The sequence below is a fragment of the Peromyscus eremicus genome, chromosome 18 (genome assembly GCF_949786415.1).
Source record: "Peromyscus eremicus chromosome 18, PerEre_H2_v1, whole genome shotgun sequence".
NCBI lineage: Eukaryota > Metazoa > Chordata > Mammalia > Rodentia > Cricetidae > Peromyscus > Peromyscus eremicus.
In genome coordinates, this window is record NC_081434.1 from 23,086,438 (window position 1) to 23,107,353 (window position 20,916).

Below are 20,916 nucleotides of genomic sequence, written 5' to 3' on the forward strand. Positions count from 1 at the left end.
AAATTGATCTAGTGTGCAAGGATGACTTCTACCACCCCTCAAAAAAAGACTCTCTTTCTGGGTGTATTGGTTTGGATTCAATTTTAGACCAGTTAAAGGTTGTCATTGGAGGACGTAGCTTACCTGCACATGAAGCAAATCACAAAGAATGTCTAGAAAGGAAGGGAGGGAGGGAAGGAAAAAGGAAGGAAGGGAGAGAGGGAGGGAGGGAGAGAAAGAGGAAGGGAGGGAGGGAGTGGAAAAGAAAGGAGAGAGGGGGAGGGAGGGAGGGAGGAAGGGAGGGAGGGAGGGAGGGAAATAAAAGAAAAAGAAAGAGTGGACACCAGTAACTAAGAAGTATAAAGTATATGAGCCCAACAAAGGACTGAGAAGAGAGACGTCTTAATATCGAGACAATGTAGGACACAGAAGAAATAGTTGAACTTAAAACCACATAACTTTTTGATCTTGTCTTGTGTCTTTTCAACTGAGACAGAAAGCACAGATTATTTTCTTTCCTGTACAGAGATATCAACTAAAAAAGTCATAAAACTCTTCTACTCCTACTTATGAGGATGGGAAGAAGTATTATGGAAAACTTCCCACCATGCATTCACCCTGTACCAGTTCTCTTTCTATGTTTCTATTGAATACTGTTATTTTACTACTTTAACCATGTGGGTATGTTCATACTATTCAAACCTGCTGTTATTTTTTGACATGTAGAGGGAAATGTAGCCTCAATACATCAGAAGACAAGTACAGAGAATATTAGGAAAATATTAGCATTCAGTACATTTCTGAGAATTAGAGATCCGACAATAATCACAGCTATGTGAATTAAAGTTCCCTAGCCACTCTGATCCTCTAGCTCCTCTTCCAAAGTAGAGATGGCACTTTTATGTGTTTCCTGTGAGAATTAATTAAAATAGTAATTGTGTAGCCTCTTGTGTCAAAACTACCTGAGTAGAACCTATTACGATAGAGTATAAAGATATTTAGATTCATCATTCAAATTCTACCGCAGACATACCTTTGTAAGAAATGCTCTGTTTGAGGCTGCCCGGGTTTTTTTGAAGGCAAAGACTATGTTTCTGTTTTGTTCCTTTCTCCTCTAATATGTCTTGATAAAGGCTTTGCATGGCATGTCTAAACAATTACTTTTGATTAGGTGTCTTCTGCTCCCTATTTGACAGGTTATAAGGAAACATCTTCCTTATGAAATAGAGGTCATAGCTGTGCTTTACTAAGTTGTCAACATCTACATGACATCCAATTTAGAATAAATAAAGAGGTCTGTGTCAAAAGAAAGGGAGCAAAGAGGAAGCTAACTTGTATTTTATGGAACCTACTTGACACTTCAGAGAGGAAACACTTTGACACAAGTTCCAGCTTTGGAGAACCATGTAATAGAATCCTGTGCCTACACCTGTTTGTTCTGTGGCCTTTGGTTGTTTATTTTTCCCTCCATGTCCCTTTTACATTCTTTGCTATGCAGTGGAAGTAAGTAGTATAGAAGAACAATTTACCCCTTATCCATACCAGAAGAATTTAACATTTTTAAGCAAAACCCATCTTTTAGTTTTGTCCACAGTTCATATGCTGTACAATAACCGTGTGCAGTAACAATAGTTTAATATCCAATTGTGTTTGTCATAGCAACCATGTTAAATACTTTCTAATAAGTAAAAGGTACATGCTCTGGGCAAAATTCTTTGACATATATTTCCTCTTTTAGTACTTTTCTGCACAAAGAAGTCTTTGTAAAAAATGTCATTTAAACCGCTCCCCCCCAATCTTCACAGTTGTTTCATTAAAGAAAGGGGATAAAATGGGGCATTTGATTGGGAGAAAAAATACAAGTCAGGAGAGTTCTTGTGTTTAGACATCAGATGCAATGTCATCTAAAGATGATCTGGTGGTCACAAGGATGCCCTGGAGCAGAAAGCACAGGTGTGTCTGTAGTGGTACCCTCAGCTCAGAGTTGCTCACTTGAAGCTTATTGAATCTTTTTCTATATAGGAAAATTCAGCTTGTTTCTCTTCCATCTGATAATTCCCATGAGTTTCCTCCTTTCTAGAATTTCAGAGGATTAATTAGGATTGAAAATATTACTAATGTAATTATCTCTTTGGGCAAAGAGTAATAATTCTGACCATGGTTATATCTAAAAGCATAATTCAAGTGTGTCAATTTCATGCACCTATTTTACTCTTAAATTATATAATTTTAATGAACTATTTGATATGGTTTTTATATAGTTGGTTATTGCCTAGTCTGGTTAGCACTCAGAACTCAACAACTCATCCTTTTAATGCATTTAAATATAAGAGAGAATTTTATTTAAAATTCCCTATACTAGCTGTATTTGTTATTATGTATGGCTTCATATAATAAAACCTTTCTGTGCACTGACTTGGTCCTACCTCCTTCCACTTACTCAGTGCCTAGCATAGTGGTTAAGGCCCAGAAGGTGCATGCCTCAGTTCTTATGCTAGAAACTTAGGAAATATGTAATTTCAAGACTTGAGCACCTTTATTACAATCCGTACTTAGAAGGACTTTGAATTTGATTCCATTTATAGCCATGTAGTTACTTGATAATTGTGCTTGCTTTCTAGTTTATCTAGGAGAATGTGCAGGTATGCATGTTTTGTGACTATATGCCTTGCTGTTAATTAGCACTTCATTTAATAATAGAGATTAAGGATTCATTTTTAAGTATCCTGTTATACTCATTGCCTAAAAGTGAGCAGAAGTTTTGAAAAAAAAGAAAAGAGGAAATTCATCTCTGTTTTCATGTCACAGTTAAATGATATAAAATCTCACTATTAGAGGCAGCTAAATTAGCAAATTTGATTAAGAAGTTTGAGTTAATGCAAAGTTCAAACATGACTCTGACATATATTAATTAATTACCGCTAGGAAATTTCACACATGTAAATTGATTCAGGGAAAGATCAATAAAGATGTAAATTTTATTTTGTATCTTAGAGTAGGGGTAAACTAATCATTTTAAAGTTCCTATATGTGTTAAAGGGTGATCAAGTGGAATTTATTTTGTATCTTGGAGCAGGGGTAAACTAATCATTTTAAATTTCCTATATGTGTTAAAGGATGATCAAATGGAATATTTCTCAGAGGACTATTTCACCTGCAGGTGGACATGCTGTTTTTCTTCACAATTGAGCTTAGCGTTTTTAAAACACTGGGTGAACCATTGTGAGTAAATACTGTCCTCTGACTGATGTTAAGGGTGGAGTAAGATTATTCACAACTGCAACCCATTCTCGGTTGTACAGTCTTAATTGTCAGTTGCTTTGGCTTTTCCCATTCCCGAATGCTTCCTCCTACATAGATTATGTCATTTAATTTTCACAAAGCCTGTTATTATTGCTATTGTTAGGCTTTAAATGCCACCCTTTGGGACTCTGGCATTTCACAGGCATGGCTGTTCTGTCTGGAATGCCTTTCTCAGCACTCTGCCCTCTCCTTTGTTTCTTGGCTTCTCCGGGATCTTCCCCTGATCTGCCATCTTGGGAAACTGTTCCTTTTGTGGGTTCCCAACATGCTGTACTTTCTCATGGCACAATTCGTATACGGTTGTGATTATCTGCATGTCTGTTTTCATAATAAAAAAAAATTCACCCAAAAATTATCTTATTCATTGTTTGATACTAGGCTGAGTGACACTCTTTAATATATTAACATAATATAGGAATGCCATATTTTGCCATAATTTAAAAGGCAGTTAATTAATTGTCCGTACTGTTTCTCCAGTGAGGATGTATAATGCTCTCAGCAGTGTCCTGGTCCCCTGAGTTTTGTGTAGATATCAGCACAGACACTGGGCTACATTTTGAATACTTGTCTTTTCAGCTACTCATGTACTTTATTTACTCCAACTTTGAGATATCTCTTATTTCAAGTGTTTCTACAGACTCCCTTTAGAACTCAAGGCAAAAGATCACAATTGAAGATCTGAATTCTTTAGCATTTATTTTATAAATATTTTATAAATATTTATTTGGTGAGAAGGATAGCCTTGGCATAGCACACCTCTGGAGGTCTGAGAAAACCATGTGGTGAGTCTCTGGGGGCAAATCAAGTCCTTCATCTTTCTGTAAGTCCCTTTACCCATGGACTCATCTCTCTGCACCATGACTTGAAATTTTCATTCATTTGTTTTATTTTGGAACTGTTATCACAACTTTGATGGACTTTCCTTAATCAAGTTACTAGGATACTATGGTTTCAAACAATGATATCTTTAAAACTTTAAAGTTCAATTTATAATGGAAAAATATAACATAATCAGCACTGAATATTTCTGAATATTCCTTCTATAAATTCAGCCAATCACTAGATGAAATCATTCAGAAAAAAAAGTCACAACCATACTGAACTCCTTGACATTTTCCACAGGGTCTCATTTAGATCAGGCCAGCCTTGACTCTTTATGTAGGCGAGGCTGGCCTTGAACTCTTCTTCCTTGTCTGTCTCTTGAGTATTGAGATTATAAGTGTTTGCCACCATGCCTGGCTCTGAAAAGACATTTTCTAGTTATTCCCAGGAAATTCAGTACAGTGACGACGATTTACATTTACATTTACATCATGTTAGGCATTACAAATACAATATGGAAGTGGGAGAATGTAAGTAGGTTAAATACTAATATTTTATCATCATTTATAGAGGTCTTGGGCTTCTGTAGATTTAGGTACCCAAGAGGCATCCTGAACTTATCCCCCACTAGCATCAGAGAACAACTAGATTGCATGTATTTATGGATTGTAGTGTGATATGATGATATGTGAATGCACTGTGGGTAAACTGGCATGTGTGTCTGGAAGCCAGCCTTATTACAGACAGACACTGACAGTTTGCTCAGATGTACTATCAGAGGTGGGAAGTACATGTTTTTTGTTTTTATTTTTTTTAGAATTTAAAGTAATTTTTCTCTTCCTCATAAAAATAGCAAAAGCAATGATAAGTTGTGTTTCTATTGATAAAGTCCTTTTAGTTTCCTTTCTACATTTTATGTTTTCTTTGTAGTGGTGTGTATAGTGGACAGATATACAAAGAAACGTTATTAACAAAGAAATTTGCTGCAGTTATTTACCCTGTAAAACTAATTGTGGCTTCTCAATTTTTATGCTGGGGAGGCAGTCTTGCCTTTTCTTGGTAAGAAAGATATCAGCCTTCCCATCCTATTCCCAGATGCCTGCCCTCTATCCAGTTGATTCCAGTGGCCAGCACCCCTATCTTCCACTTGGTTGATGCCTGTGGCCAGTATCTTCACCCGCTACCCAATTGATGCCAATAGCCATTATTCCTGCCCTCTACCCAGTTAATGCCAGTTGCCAGCATCACTGCCCACTACCCAGTCGATGCCAATGGCCAGTGTCCCCACCTGATACACAGCTGATGTCAGTGGCCAGCATCTCTGCCCACTACCCAGTTGATGCCAATGGCCAGTGTCCTCGCCTGCTACCCAGTTGATGCCAATGGCCAGTGTCCCCACCTAATACACAGTTGATGCCAGTGGCCAGCATTTCTGCCCAATACCCAGATGATGCCAGTGGCCAACACCCCTGTTATGACAACCATACTTTTTATCTTCTAGACAGTGCCAAATACTCACTCGAGTGGAAAAGTCACCCCTGGTTTAAACCAGTGTGTTAAATAAATGTTTCCTTCTGTCTCTGTCAGTATTTAGGGCCAACTATGGATTTTTGTACCACTTATATTTAATTATGCATTTAACTCTGCCCAATCCATTATAGTTATTTTTATGACTGGGTTTCATTAATCAAGTTACACTACTACTGTGATTATTTCTTAAGTGATATTTTAAAAGAAAGGCTGTTAGAGGACCCTAGAGGAAAAGATGGATAAAACTTTCCCCTGGAAGAAATTCTGGACACATACTGGTAATTCTTAGAGAGAACATTCTGTTACTGCTACTGCTTCTGCTGGTGTGTGTGTGTGTGTGTGTGTGTGTGTGTGTGTGTGTGTGTGTGTGTTTACACCTGTGTCTATGCATCTCTCTGCCTGTCTGTGTGTGACCTAAAGTAAATTTTCTAGAACTTAAGTGTTACAGCTAGTAGCTCAAATGGTCATGTGTATTTTCTTCGACTAAAACAGAGAGTTGTTCTTTCTCCTTCTCGAGGTTCTATAATTCATTACTGGCCTTAGTTTGAGTGACTGTTCTAAGAGAATGGAAGAACATGAGAAATGAGAGAAGTAAAATATTCCTTAAACATTCCATACTTCACATTCTTCCACCACCAATATATAAAAATGACCCTGCTGTCTATAATTTCAAAAAATGGTATAATTCTTTTCAGTTTATCATTCATATGGTATTTTTTTATTTTTATTTTTAAAAATTTTTTATTAAGGAATTTTTTATTTATTTACATACCAACCACAGATCCCCCTCTCTGACCTCCTCCTTACCCCCCCCAACCTCACCCCCATTCCCTCCACCAACAAGGTAAGGCCTCCCATGGGGAGTCAACAGAGCCTGGTACATTCAGTAGAGGTAGATCCAAGCCCCTCCCCCTGATCAAGGCTGAGCAAGGTGTCCCACCATAGGTGGTGGACTCCAAAAAGCCAGCTCATGCACCAGGGATGGATCCTGATCCTACTGCCAGGGTGCTCCCTTAATTAGCTTGTGTTATTATGTACCAAAAGTCCACTGCCTTGCTTTCAGGACAACTTTGCCCAGTGTGTATAAAACTCTTTCTGACTATATTCTGGTATAGTGGTATATTCAAACGTATTCTTCTTTTTAATATATTTAGAAGCTAGAAGAGTTTATTGTCCTGGCCAGTATGTAAACATGCTATGTCACTAATTTGAACAGCCATGGAAAAGCTTTTGGTATGAATAATCAAGTATAATTCAAGTCTTAAATTATTTTCACACTGCCAGACTTTCATTTTCATGTACTTACCACTATATGCACTGTCCTTTGTATATTACTTAATTAATGTCTTCGTATCTAGCTGGGTGTGGTGGTTTGTACCTTTAATACCAGCACCTAGGAAGCAGAGTCAGGCAGATCTCTGAGAGTTCAAGGCCAGTCTGGTCTACATAGTGAGTTCTAGGCCAGGCAGAGCTACATAGTGAGACTTCATCTTAGATCGCTAGGTAGATGGATAGTTAGATAGACAGACAGACAGACAGATGATTTGATAGATATAGTTGATAAATAGATGATAGATAGATAGATAGATAGATGGATAGATGGATGATAGGAAGATAGAGCTTATAGATAGATGGTAGATAGGATAGATGATAGAAGGATAGATGGATGGATGGATGGATGGATGGATGGATGGATGGATGGATGGATGGTCTACTTGCCTAAGGTTCATCGCATTTAAAACAGATCCAGGTGTAATAACCTGCCTTATAAGATTGTTATGACTTAACACATATGCACTAATATGTAGACTGCTTGGCATGCTGGAAATCCTGACTGAATGCAGCTACTTTTATCATTGTAACAAATGCACCATGAGCGATCTCTGTCTCTGCTATATGTTTTAGCAAAGCAACTGGTAAGATTTGTAAATGTGTTCTGATATTAACCATTTTTTAGGATGTATCTAAATTCAGTATGGAATTCTGAGATGAGAGATTCCTTTTCACTATATCAAGACAAGCTAGAGTTACATAAACTTTGAGTTTTAGAGCAAAGCAGTAGATAGTCTATGTGTATTTTTCTTTTATTTTTCTTCTATCAAGAGCACTCCCTCTCCAATTCATGACCTCTTTAATTATTATTGCTACACACACAAACATACTTTTGTATATATATATATATATATATATATATATATATATATATATATATACACATATACAACCTTCTGAGTCCATTGGTGTTGCTACAATGTATATGTGTTTAAGAATGACCACTTGGAGGTGATGGAGAAGACTGGGTTTCCCTTTTAGCAGCAGTTAATTGTCTAGAGCTGTTGGTCTAGTGGTGAGGTCTTGTGACATTTCCCTTATCCCCACTGGCATGTCAGTTGGTTCTGGCATTGTGCTGGTCTTCTTTAGGAGCTAGTCCTGTTGAGATCTCATGGGTGTAGCTTCCTTATAGTATCCAGAAGACACTGTCTTGTAGGAGACATAACCCCCTACCCCCTGCACCCTCTGGTTCTTGCAACCTTTCCTCTCCTCCTTCCTCTCCGTTTCTCCATGTGTTGTAGACATTTCATTAGGGCTTGGGAAGCCCCGTGGTCAGTTATCTTCTGCATTGTGACCAGATTTAGATTTATGTAATGATCTCTCCCTGCTGCAAAAAGAAACTTCTCTGTCAAAGGATGAAAGCTACATTAAGGTGCAGGTGTAAGGATAAGTATTTGGAATACAATTAGGATTATACTAGTTCAGGAAAATGACAGTGCCTGGTCTCCTTTAGGTTCCGTGGTCTTACCACCCAAAAGAACCAGACTAGTTTTATAGTAGTAGACATGAATTCTTTCCTTTTAAGGAGGCGTTAAGCCCAATTAAATGACTTTTGGTAATCCCCAAGATGTAAGTGCCATGTTGTACTCTTTAGGATATCTTGGGGTGACCATTGTTGTGGTTCTTAGGCTTTATAGCTTGGTAAGACTATTAAATACATTTCTCCCTTGGCAGCCTGCAGGGTTTGTATGTGATGTTTTGTTTCATATACCACAGGCGCTCCTCAAATTCCATATATTGTCCAGGATGACTTTAATCTCTTGATCCTCCTACCTCTCTCTCTAAAGTGCCAGGATTAAATGTGTGTCCCACTCTACCCAGCTCTGAGCGTGGGATTCATTATCAGAAAAAACTGTATCCAATTCTAGCTTTGCCGTTTTTAACTCAGACCCGCCAGTTAGTTTGTTAATCCTCAGACTCCCGTGGCTTCCTCTGTCACATCAGGCTGATGACAGTGTTTTTCATCTGTTTGTGTGTTTGTGTGCTCACTAGCTTTTAACGATGTCACTTGGCTGTGTAAGTGCCCATTCCCCATTCTTAGACTGGGACACTGCCTTCAATTGTAGTAATTTCCATGTTGTGTGTTTTCCTCCTCATTATCCTGGAACACTGTTTGCATCTGAATCTTGTTTACTTTTTGCAGCATACATAGCAAAGGTAAAGTGATCAGTGAAATCCTTAGCCCTTGCAAATCAGTCACAGTGGCTACCTAACTTGAACTCACTCATTATTTCGTTTATGAGACAGGGCAGGATTGTGAGGGTTTTATTATCACACTGCATGCTATTCTCTGCTCTGTGTGTATTTTATGAATTGGAAGGTGACAGAATATAATAATGAATCAGCATAGTGATCCCAAGAGGCCAAGTACATCGGTCTCCAGGCATATCAGCTTTAGGCACAGAGTCAGATCCATGCACATCCCCAATACGTTCACTCCATCTATCCTAATAGCATATTCGCCCTTTAGAAATGTAATTATGTAGAGACTAATTAGTGAGCTTTTTCAGTTGCTCGGGTGGTAGGAAAGATAAAACGGGTTCTAACAGAGTTATAAAGATGAACCTCAGGGACAAGCAAGAGCCATAGCATATGAGTCAGTGACTCTGGAGACTTTACAAAGCACGTATCTGTGAAAAACAATGGGGGATCAGGCATGACAATCAGCTTTCTGGTTTTACCAGCTGATCCTGAAGATGCTATCAATCTAAGGATAGGGTTGTTTGTTTGTTTGTTTGCTAGTTTAATTATTTTCATCTCTCTGCCTACTGTTTTAATTTTGAGCAGGAGCTACTATTCCATTTACTTTTTAGATGCAGTGTCTTTGGGTATTCCAATCTGTCTTAGATAGCTCAGTCTGCTGTCTGGTGTCTGGAGAGTAATCATGGATTCAGTGGTGAAGGCAATGTCCTTTTATACACACTACATGGATGCATGATGACATGCAGACCGTTTATGAAGAGCAGAGATGGGAACTACTGTGGAACACCAACTTCCAGGAAAGCAGCATATGAATGAAGAAGTAGGCAGGGTTTTCATTTTACGCGCAGGATGGTCTCACGAATGGAAGAAGGCTAGGAGAAATATGCTGCCAAATTTAAGGGAAGATGGAATCCAGGAAGGAAAATGAAGTTGGCAATTTCCATGACTATAGTTGAGTGGGCAGTTCACATAAGTGGGTGGTCCACATGGTGAAACATGGAGCCATAACATAACATAGCATAACCTAACATAACACACAACGTAACACAGGGAGGGCCGCCTTGATGTTTGTTCATTTGTTGAGTTTTGAATAACTAATCTCTTCACAATGCAATCTAGGACATCAGCATTAGCAACTTTAAGGTCTCGGAAGGCAATTAGGCTCCTCCCACCAGGCCCCATCCTCCAAAGGTCTCATCACCTGCCAGCTGTGCTCCACTGAGGGTCCCAAGAAACATGAGCCCTTGGCAGACACTCAGGCATTCCTAGCCATAGCAATACTCGACAAAAGCATGTTTTGACAATAGCTTTTTCTTTTCTCGGGCCTCCATTTTACTCTGCTTTCAAAAGCCAAGGAAGCTGCCAAGTTGAATCTGCAATTGGCATCATAACAGCAGCCCTTGGCCCAATAGATGTACCTCATGTCTGTAAGATACTTGCTGTGTGCAAGAGCATGGGCCTAAACCAAAGCCCTGTGGGAGGCTTTCTAATTAGTTCAGTTTCCTGACATCTTATTTTCATAGAAATGGTTATACTTGATTTTCATTGATGTCATAAGGGTGGGGTTTGGAATGGCTTGGTTAATACATGTGGCTACTATTTAAGGAGCCTCATAGAGAGGTCCCTAAAGTCTGAGGGGTCTGGAGAAGAAGATGTGTTTCTGCTTGGTAGACTGAAATTTGCAATGTATTCTGAAATTCATGTTTATTTGACCACAACCAAGGAGAAAAGAAGTGAATGGCCTTCAGTTCTTCCTTTAGCTTCTCTACTGCATCTAACTCGGCCTTTGCCATCGAATCAGACTGCTTTTAGCCTTTTGCCTTTGGGAGAGTTATGAACAAATATGGCCCCAGCAACAGCTCCTGAGGGAGGCATCTCCTGTTCCTGTGTGTATATCTCTGCCTTCAGCAGGTTTCCTTGGGGCAGTGATGAGAAAATGTGTGTGCTCCCAACAGAAATCCAGGTGGCTAGCAATTCAGGTGGGAGGGGAGGAGGTCTGGCGAGGGGAAAGTTTATTGGTTACAGAAGTCCGTTTGAAAATCCTTCTTAACACTTTCTCATGGAACAAGGGCACATGGATACCTGTGTAGGATTTTTTCCCTCCTGAGAGATCATTTCCTTCCATTTAGAGTTGAGATATTTTATGGTGGTAGGTCAGCGTTTTTTATGGGGCTGTTGACCATTTTTACCTGTGGAATATGAAATGGGAATGTGTGGTTTTCTGTTGAGTGGTACAGCCTCTTTCAGTGTCTCTGTTCTCCTCATGCAGAGGGCTGCTGCTCCAGGAGAACAGCAGGTTTGCAGAAGCATTGCATTATTATAAACTGGCCGTCGGGAGCAGGCCTACCCTGGCTTGTAAGTAGTATTGACGTTTTGGAATCTTTCAAATATTTCCTCTCATTTGTAATAATTATCTCTGTATGTTAAAGCCTTTCAAAGAAAGTGGCAATGTGTGGTATTCCTATTTGTAAATATTTGTTAATATTACAATTCTCTCTCTCTCTCTCTCTCTCTCTCTCTCTCTGAATTTCATTCTTTAATGCTATTTCCAGCTTTTACCAAGTATTCTGATAGCTCAGTCTTTTATTTAACTAGATTTTTGAGCTTAAAAAAATCTGTGGAATTCAGTTGAATGAGAAGACAATTATGTTTTTAGGAACACTTGGGGTTATTGCTATCATTATTGACCCTGTGTTTTTTTCCATACATATTTAGTAATTTTTATTTTTTTTAATAAATAATAATAAATATCCCTTGGAACAGAGACGAAGCCAATATACCTTTTTATCCACGGTGCGTATCACCTCCACTTTCTGTTTCTGTCCCCCCCCCCAGCTGCATATTTAAACACGGGCATTATTCTGATGAATCAGGGGAAGACAGAAGAAGCCCGGCGAACATTCCTGAAGTGTTCTGAGATTCCAGATGAAAACCTGAAGGACCCTCATGCACATAAGAGCTCTGTTACCAGCTGTCTGTACAACCTGGGGAAGCTCTATCACGAGCAAGGACACTATGAGGTCAGTCCCAACTCCCTGCCCTCCTGCTCTAAGGTAGCCTTGGTGTTGTCTAACGTGCAACCTTCTTCCTGGGGCCACTACAGTCTTTTGAAAAGCTAACATATTCATATTTCAATGTATGTTGATAGATGTAGTGACTATTAGTACACACATAGCCCACCATTTCTTTGACCCAAATATGCGGTTTCTAGAATCATTGCCCGCTTACTCCATGTTTGATACTTTTTTTAAAAAAAAAGGATATTATTTGTGATCTGAATATTAAGAATATAACTTGATCTAAATGCTACCTATTTTCCTAGTTCTTTTAAAAACAGTTGAATAAAAATAACGTATTTTTGATGGTGGAGGAAGTAGTAAGCAAAATATTGTTTAGTAAATTATGTGACCCACCCTCACACTCTTTACTCACAGAAACCATGTCTGCCTGGCATCCTTGATCACCCTCCTCTCTTAAGGTTTCCTCTCTCATGACATCTCCACATCCCACCTGCATACTTTTATACATCTTAAGACTGCAGTATAAGGCAGGTGATGGTGGCACCTGCCCTTCATCCCTGCTCTCTGGAGGCAGAGGCAAATGGATCTCTGAGTTTAAGGCCAGCCTGGTCTACAGAGCGAGCTCCACAGCTGTTACACAGAGAAACCCTGTCTCAAAACACCAGTTTAAAAAAAAAAAAAAAGACTGCAATATGGTGAAGAAGATGCATCTTCTAGAACAATTCCTTTTAACGGTTTCAGTGAATAGTGTCAGTAGGCAGATTTATTTGCTTGCTGGCAGTTTGTGTCTACCTCACAGGTTGCTTGAGGTAAAGCCTAGACTTGGGATGGGGACTAATGAGTAACTTCCAAGTATGAATGCTTTTTAACTCTTCTTATTGAGTAATCTGTGCGAACTGGAAAATTGATATTAAAAGAGCGTTGCCAACATTCAGTTCCTTGTTAAGCTAAATTTTTATGTGGCATTTCTCACTGGGCTGTTTTCGCTCGTGAAATTAAGGCAGTGCAATATCAAAGGACAGTTCAATTATTTTCCTCTAGTGAACCATTCCGAAACGGAAGTGAGTAGTTTTCACTTTGGAGAAGCATTATTATCTTACTTGCAGTGACCATCCCTGTCCTCTAATGATGATTTATCTTTCTGTTCCTTAAATTAGGAAGCCCTGAGTGTATATAAGGAAGCAATTCAGAAAATGCCAAGGCAGTTTGCCCCCCAGAGCTTATATAACATGATGGGTAAGTACAACTCTACTGTTTTAATTGATTGTCAGGGGCTTGTGGAGAAGGAAGAACCTGTGTTTACATGCAGAGGACTTCTACTATCTTATTAGTAATCACAGAGCAATGCTCACACTGTGTGTCATCCAGATTGTGGCAGAATTTTCATTCGGACATGAGCAAAGAGACAATCTAATACAATGTGTCCAACACATTTGCGGAATTCCATATTTTTTTTCAAGGGACTCTCAAGGCCTTTTGGGTACCAAGCAATTATTGAAACTATACGGAATCAGAAAGTAATATCTTGTAATATCTGTAAGTATTGGTTATATTTAGGTATACATAGAATATGTTTTCATGTCAATGAATTTATCAGATGTATAATAATTTTAGCATATCATTTACTTTATCAGAAGATTCTCGATACTCAGCCTATAGTGATGTGGAGACACATGAGCTTTGATGCATGTAAAAGATGAGAATATCTGAGTCAACTTGTGTTGCTTTTATGGATGAGGTCTTGGGTCCCTGTAGTTTTTTTCAAAATAGTATTTGAGGCTAAAATGAGATTGTGAACATGGTAAATATGCTACTTCAATCTTTTATCTTCCTGTGTTGAGTAATCCACTTAATTCTCTTTGCCAATCAGAATGTATGTAAATCTAGGATGTAGATTTTTTTTTCCTGGTGGGTTCAAGACGTGAAGAACTGGAAATACTAATCAAGCTCTTATCCCCCTTGATTAATCCATTAACTGCTTAGGAAATTGTTTCCACAGCTATTTGATGGAAGATATAACTAAGAACTACCTGTTCAGCAAGAGAGTCTTGGAAAAATGTCCATGTAGTCTCGATGCCCTGTTAATGGGTTAGCATGACTCTTTCCAGGAATTGGAGATGAGAAGGATTGCTTCTGTCCTCCAATAAGTATTCCTTTCCCTGTAAAGCCGAAATTGCAAACTCAGACCCACCATTCATTAAACCTGATTAAGTCCTTTGATATTTCTAGACCTCCCTCGTATATATGAAATAAATAGGATTCGGCTGTGTGACCTATGGGCTTTTATTCATAATAAATCATATGATTTGAGAAAGTTGATACTGGCTGCTTGGTTGGGCATTTGAACAAAGTCCCAAATGCTCCATGACTTGAACATGTGTAAATTGTAAAAAAAAAAAACAAAAACAAAAACAAAAAAAACAAAAAACAAAACAAAACAAAAAAAACCAAAACAAAACAAAAAAACCTAAAATTCTTTTCTTTTCTTAAATGACAGGAAGTGTAGACAGAGTTCATAGATGGGATGAGGCACAGTATAGTTTGCAATGAACTGAAAAGAAAATCTCACTCAGACGAGATTAATAATGCCATTCTATGTCTCTGGGAGATGCATCTCCAGCTGGCCTACTCAGCATTAGAGTGATTGAATGCCCACATCAAAGAAGACACTAGATATTTCTTTCTTTTTCTTCTTTAATATAATCACTCCATGGTAAAGATTAGTTTCATTAAATATATTTTTGCCTTCAAGCTTTTATTGGATTAAAGAAGTGTCTTTTACTCTCAAGCATTTTACCAACTGTCTTCATAAATGGAATATACACAGGAACACCACATGTGCCTAGACTGGGTGACTTTATTAGACTTTTCAATTTTAATGCTGGATATTTTTAATAAATACTAAAAGGTCTGCTTCCTCAAGGTTTATCCAAAGAGGCAGAGTGATTTTACTTTGATTTTATTCATAACTTTAGCTCCCAGTTTTTAATCAATTGTCAAATAAGATATCTTTGCTGAAATTGGGTTTAGGTTTTGAGTTCCTTGGTGACAAACTGCATGTGGTCTCTTTATTGCTAATGGGAAGTGCTAGTATTCTCAACAGTTAGTGATTTCAGAAAATTCATTCAATTATTTTATGTAAATAAATTGGATTGAGAATTGAGCTGGTACCTTGGGACCTGCCTCTCTTCTGGTTACAAGAACACTGAGCTCTCACAGCCTGAAGAAGATAAGTGTGTCCCTGGAGCCATTGTCTGGCTCTTTGTGTTATTTTCCATTACGGAAGGAAGTAGTCTCTTTGCTCAGATTCTGAAAATCATCCTGACAATTTTCTAGGGGAGGACCCTAATATAATTTCCAATAGCGGATTCTATCTGTAATTATGGTGGCTGCCTTCTGTTTGATTTTATGTGAAGATCTGTCAGCTGGTCAGGTTTTATAGTTTGGCTTGTTCAGGAAACTATAATTTTCTCAGAGTGAATTCACCTCCTAATCAAATGGGTTAAATCCCCTGAGTGTTTGCTTTAACTCCTAATACATTTTGATTAGCCTCCGTTTGACAAGGGGAAAAAAAATGGCCTGGGAGATAAGCTGCCCTATCAGTTCATCAGTTTCATTAGTCTGTCAGCATGTGCTGATTATCCTATCAAGTTTATCAACAGCCTTGACTGTGTTTTCTAATTCACACATTTACATATTATTAGTGTCCTTTGGGGATCAGTGATGGATTATAATGTCTGGCTAGATTCAGCCAGCAAGTATTCATTTTTTTTTTTTTTTACAGGTCTCATTCATTTACCCCTTCAGGGCCACCATCTCTAAGCCCTTGTGCTTGCTTCTTGTGTGCATGTGTGCATACGTGTGTGTGTGTGTGTGTGTGTGTGTGTGTGTGTGTGTGTGTGTGTTTCTATTCTTTTTTGTCTTTGATTTAGAATGTAGGGGAGCTAATGGAATGCATGTAAAATGCAACTGTATGGGAATGTTGTTTTAATACATTTACTGAAGTTGTTTTAGAAAATTCTAGCTTGTCCTTTAGATTTTTCCTTCTTTTGAACATTTTAGGACTGTGTGCTATGTGTCATTTCGCTTGCTCGGGATACCAGATGGACATATTTTCCCACTTTCATTGTAATTCAAAGCAGGGTTGATTAATTTGATCCTCAACTTCAGTTCTCCATATTTTAAGACTCCTTATTGAATTTTACCATGACTATTCATACATAAACACACAATTAATCCAAAATATAGTCGTATTATTCAACTTTGATTCCATAGGACCAAGGTATGGTAGTCAGTAATAGGGGAATGTCTTCCTTGAAAAATTAGGTGAACTGCAAATGTTCAGAAATATACCAAACAGACACTATATATCATTTTGCAAGCAACAGTTAAACTTTTAATTAAATGGATAAGGTATGTGAACATATAAAATGTTGAGAGACCAGGTCATAAGGTGGGTGTTAAATTTGCTTCCAGACAGTTATGTGACTTTAATTTTGAAGTACTTATTTGAGTCTTGAGATAATAAGTTGGGTTGAGATGGCACTTCAGATCTCAGTGTAGGGTAGTCTCTGAAATGAGAGAACCTGGGTTCAGATTGACATTCTCTAGGTGAGTATGCATGATAAGCTACTTAATCAGACAGCTTTTGTGCTCTTGTTCATATGCTAGCTGTGACAGTAGCACCCATTTGAAAATTGATTAAAATAATGGGTATAGAAATATTGGCCTGGATATCTGCCATGATACATGCTTTATAAATTGGCCCTCCATTGCAACATCCATCATTTCTATAGGGCTCCTACCTCCAAGAGTGGATGGCTGTCAAATCTTTCTCTACTTAGTAGAATAAATATTACTCCATAGATAAGATTATTGTCTTTATATATTTATTATATAATAGTGGAGAGTTTCAAGCCTTCAAAGTTCAAGTTAAGAAAAGTCAAGTGACAGTTACTTTTTCTTTGGAGGTTAGTGTTCCCATCTTTTTCAGCAACCAAAGTCAAAATCTTCCCTATACTATTATCTGTAATAATTGAAAATAAAACTTCACAATTATTAATTCCAGTTGGTTTAATTCTCCCTCTCTCTCTCTCCCTCCCTCCCTCCCTCCTTTCTCTTTCTCTTTCTCTCTCTCTCTCTCTCTCTCTCTCTCTCTCTCTCTCTCTCTCTCTCTCTCTCTCTCTCTCCCTCCCTCCCTCCCTCCCCGTTATGATGTATTTTCCCTCTATTCTTAGTAAAAAAAAAAATATCTTTTGTTCTGGCAACCCTTATAGGTATTGGATCTCAATTCCTTATCTTTATCTCTGAAACATTAGGTATATAACTATCTTGGAATATCAGACGTTAAAGACTTGTGTCTTAAAAGTTCTGATAACATAATCTATTTTATTTTCCAGGATAGGAAATTAACTCCCAAAGAACCATGTTCAACTGTTGGTATTACAGTTTATGTTGGAGGCAGAAACATAACTTCTTGATTTAAATTCAAAGCTTCCCTGTGCACCCAGTTGGTGTCACCCAGACTGGCTCACCCTTTCCTTTATGAAATCCCCCTGCCCCATCTCCCTACTGCTAGTATTACAACTTTGCTTTTATAAACAAGTAAAAATTAAAACAATCAGCTATAAAGAACACGACACTTACAGCCTTGTGATTAATAGCTGCTGCCTTAAATATGCAGCATATAAAGATTCAGTGCAGAATAGTTGTGAACACCTCCTGTCCCCTCTTCATTCTCAGAACTGTTCATTCCCCTTATCTCTGCTGTTGAATGATTCTAAAGGATTACAGAAAGCCCAATTAGGTTGTAACTTCCTATTGTTTTTCTATCAGTTTGAGCTCTTCCAATCCCAGAGGTCATTTTAAGCCTATTTACTATCGAAAATAAAATTACTGTGCATTCTCAATGCAAAGTAATTGTTTACTTTAATTATACAAGTGATTTAGTCCATTTCATTTTGGTAATACAGCCTGATAAGAGAGAAGGAGGCTTCCAATCTAATCAGTGTGTTCTATAATCACGAATTGAGTAATTAGGATCACTTAAACATCTCTTTACTGTGCTGTGCTGACTGGAACAAATAAAACAAATAACAGCAACTCAGCTTTAGACTCTCCAATGAGGTCCTGGGGTCACTATTGCCACACATACTCACAATTCCCATTTCTCTAAGCATGCATCTTAGTAATATGTCATGTGCATTTATCATCAAGGAGAAACTACGTGGCTTTTTCAATCAGCTTCCTGATCATGCCTCCTTGTTCTTTACTGTCCAGTTAGCCATTGGTTTTGTCAATAGTGCTTAGAACATCTTCTGGTGGTTCCCAATTTTGTTTGTTTTATATGCACTCCTCTATTTTTTTAAGTCTCAAATACAAAGAACATTTTTTTTTTTTAACCTCAGGCCTCATGTAAAAAATCTCTAGCAAAGATGAACCTTTTGCTTTAATTTTCCAATCTTAAAAAGTATCCCTTTAAGCCGGGCGGTGGTGGCGCACGCCTTTAATCCCAGCACTCGGGAGGCAGAGCCAGGCGGATCTCTGTGAGTTCGAGGCCAGCCTGGGCTACCAAGTGAGTTCCAGGAGAGGTGCAAAGCTACACAGAGAAACCTTGTCTCGGAAAAAAAAAAAAAGTATCCCTTTATATAGGAGAGTTGTATCTCCAATTGTAGTGGAGTATTCACAGAGTGTGGAAAAAACAGCAGTGAATAGAAAATACAGTTAATTTATTAGGGAAATTTTGGGTACTGTAAATTTGTACAAATTTTAGAATTCTATTTTTGAGAAGGTAGCTGGCATGTAAGAGTTAAGTGTCTTAATAACTCTCAGGGACCATTCGGCTGTTATTTACATAAAAAATTAAAACCCTCGAGAGGAGAATCTTGATAAACCTTCTAGTGACAAAAGGCAAACTTTATCACTTCCATTTTCCTGAAATATGTAAATTATATGCTGAGTTCGTTTGGTAGAATTTGGATAGCAATTCATTTCCCATTTAGCTTCCTGTATAGTATATTTTTAACTTCATTGAAAAAAAAAAGTCATGGGTGGTAGTCTATCTTCTTCCTCTCTCTCTCCTCTTTGCTTAGCTCCTTCCTCCCTGTCCTGTCTCTTTAGCACCATGCTGTGTTGCAGAATATATTTGGAGAATGTGCAGATTGATATTTTCTTGTGATACTTTGCATGTTTCATGGTCTGTGACCAGTTTCTCCTAAGAGGATTGCTCAGCGTGGTGGGCATGCTGATGGGGAAGAGCTGGTTTTCAACTGTAGGAGATTTGAACTGTCCACCTTTCGAGTGGAAGTGTTAACACTCCAGCAACGTTAAGCTTCTCTTGCCTCCTGTTTTCCTGTCTGTAATTCTGGAGATTTTCTCAGGACTGATTCCACTGACACTCTTGAGAATCTGTATGTCAGTCCTAAATATTTAATCTTGATTATATAATATATAATTGGATTAGGTATTAATCTCTATAACTCCCTAAATACTATTCTAATTTTTAAGATAAATAAAGGCAAATGTAGATTTGAGAGACATGAAAAATTTCCTTAGGAAGTTAAATAGTCAACAAGGTAGGAGAAGTCATAAACTTTTGGCTGTTTCTCAATACGATAAATTCATAAAATTTATGAACACAAAACTACAGATGTTCGTTTCTCATTTGACTGCAGGAGCTTAAGTTGTACTTTTTATTTTCTGCTTGACATAACATCCACGTTATGTACTGTGGTTTCAACCCTCGATTTGCTAGGCATTATTCTGTACACTACAAAGGGCAGCATCCAGTTCAGCTGCATTAAGTACGTAATATATTTTGTTTAAAGTTTCAATTAAACACAAGACAGCAAGATATACAGTCCCTTTGGGGAGTCTGAACACTTGAATGTCAATAGTGTGTCTGCTTAAGGACCTTGCTAAGGTCTCAATATCACTCACTTTCCTGGAAATATGATATGAGACAGTTGATTATATTTCATTGCCATTAAAACCACAGAAGCCCACCTGTTACATTAATTCATACTTTTGCCAGTTTGTGGTAAAGAAAAAGAATGAAGCTCATTTTTTTTAATTTTAAACTCAAATTCTAAGGAAATGAATATACTTAAATTAATACCTAATTATAGTGTTTCTATTCTCTGATTTCCAAAATAATTACCATGGGTTCTGTTTGCAAAAATCAATTTTCTGATGCATCAGTAGAAGTAAATGAGAAAAAAGTATATTTTTAAATCTTTTGCAGGATAATAGCCATGGGGTGAATCTTTTACCCAGTGGTAAATACACGTTGGACTGTGTTTCACAAATTGAAGCACTATTTTAACTGCAAAATTCATTACCCTTGCAAATCTGGCATTCTAAAAGATGCAGAGTTTGATGTCAATTTTCTAGATAGACATAGTGTGTGGAAGAATTTTTTTTTTGTCCATGAAAAGATGGCATCTTGAAAACTCAGGTCAAAGAAATGAGAAGTTAATATTGCATGCACTTAGAATAGTCAACTGCAAAGACAGAAATATGGGGTATCTATCCTCACTTCTAAGAGTCTGTCAAAAGTAGAGCAAGCATTTGAATCAATTGTCTGTGACTAGAAAGCTTCAGAAAGAAAAGCCCATAGACGTGAGGGACGTTATCTTTATCCTGAAGTTTGACAAAACTAGGACAGACATACAGAAATGGATTAGACAGACGGATCTGATGCAATGGTTAATTATGGAAGGGAAACCCA

The 20,916-nt window shown here is 37.9% G+C and overlaps 1 protein-coding gene across 1 annotated transcript in view; it reads left to right on the plus strand.

The window, feature by feature from the left end:
* Tmtc2 (transmembrane O-mannosyltransferase targeting cadherins 2) overlaps positions 1–20,916 on the plus strand; it is a 411,806-nt gene that overhangs the window by 242,845 nt on the left and 148,045 nt on the right. Inside the window, exons 5-7 of the mRNA XM_059245620.1 lie at positions 11,438–11,523; positions 12,004–12,188; positions 13,346–13,424. Coding sequence (XP_059101603.1) covers positions 11,438–11,523; positions 12,004–12,188; positions 13,346–13,424 — 350 coding nt within the window. The remainder of the gene's footprint in view (positions 1–11,437; positions 11,524–12,003; positions 12,189–13,345; positions 13,425–20,916) is intronic.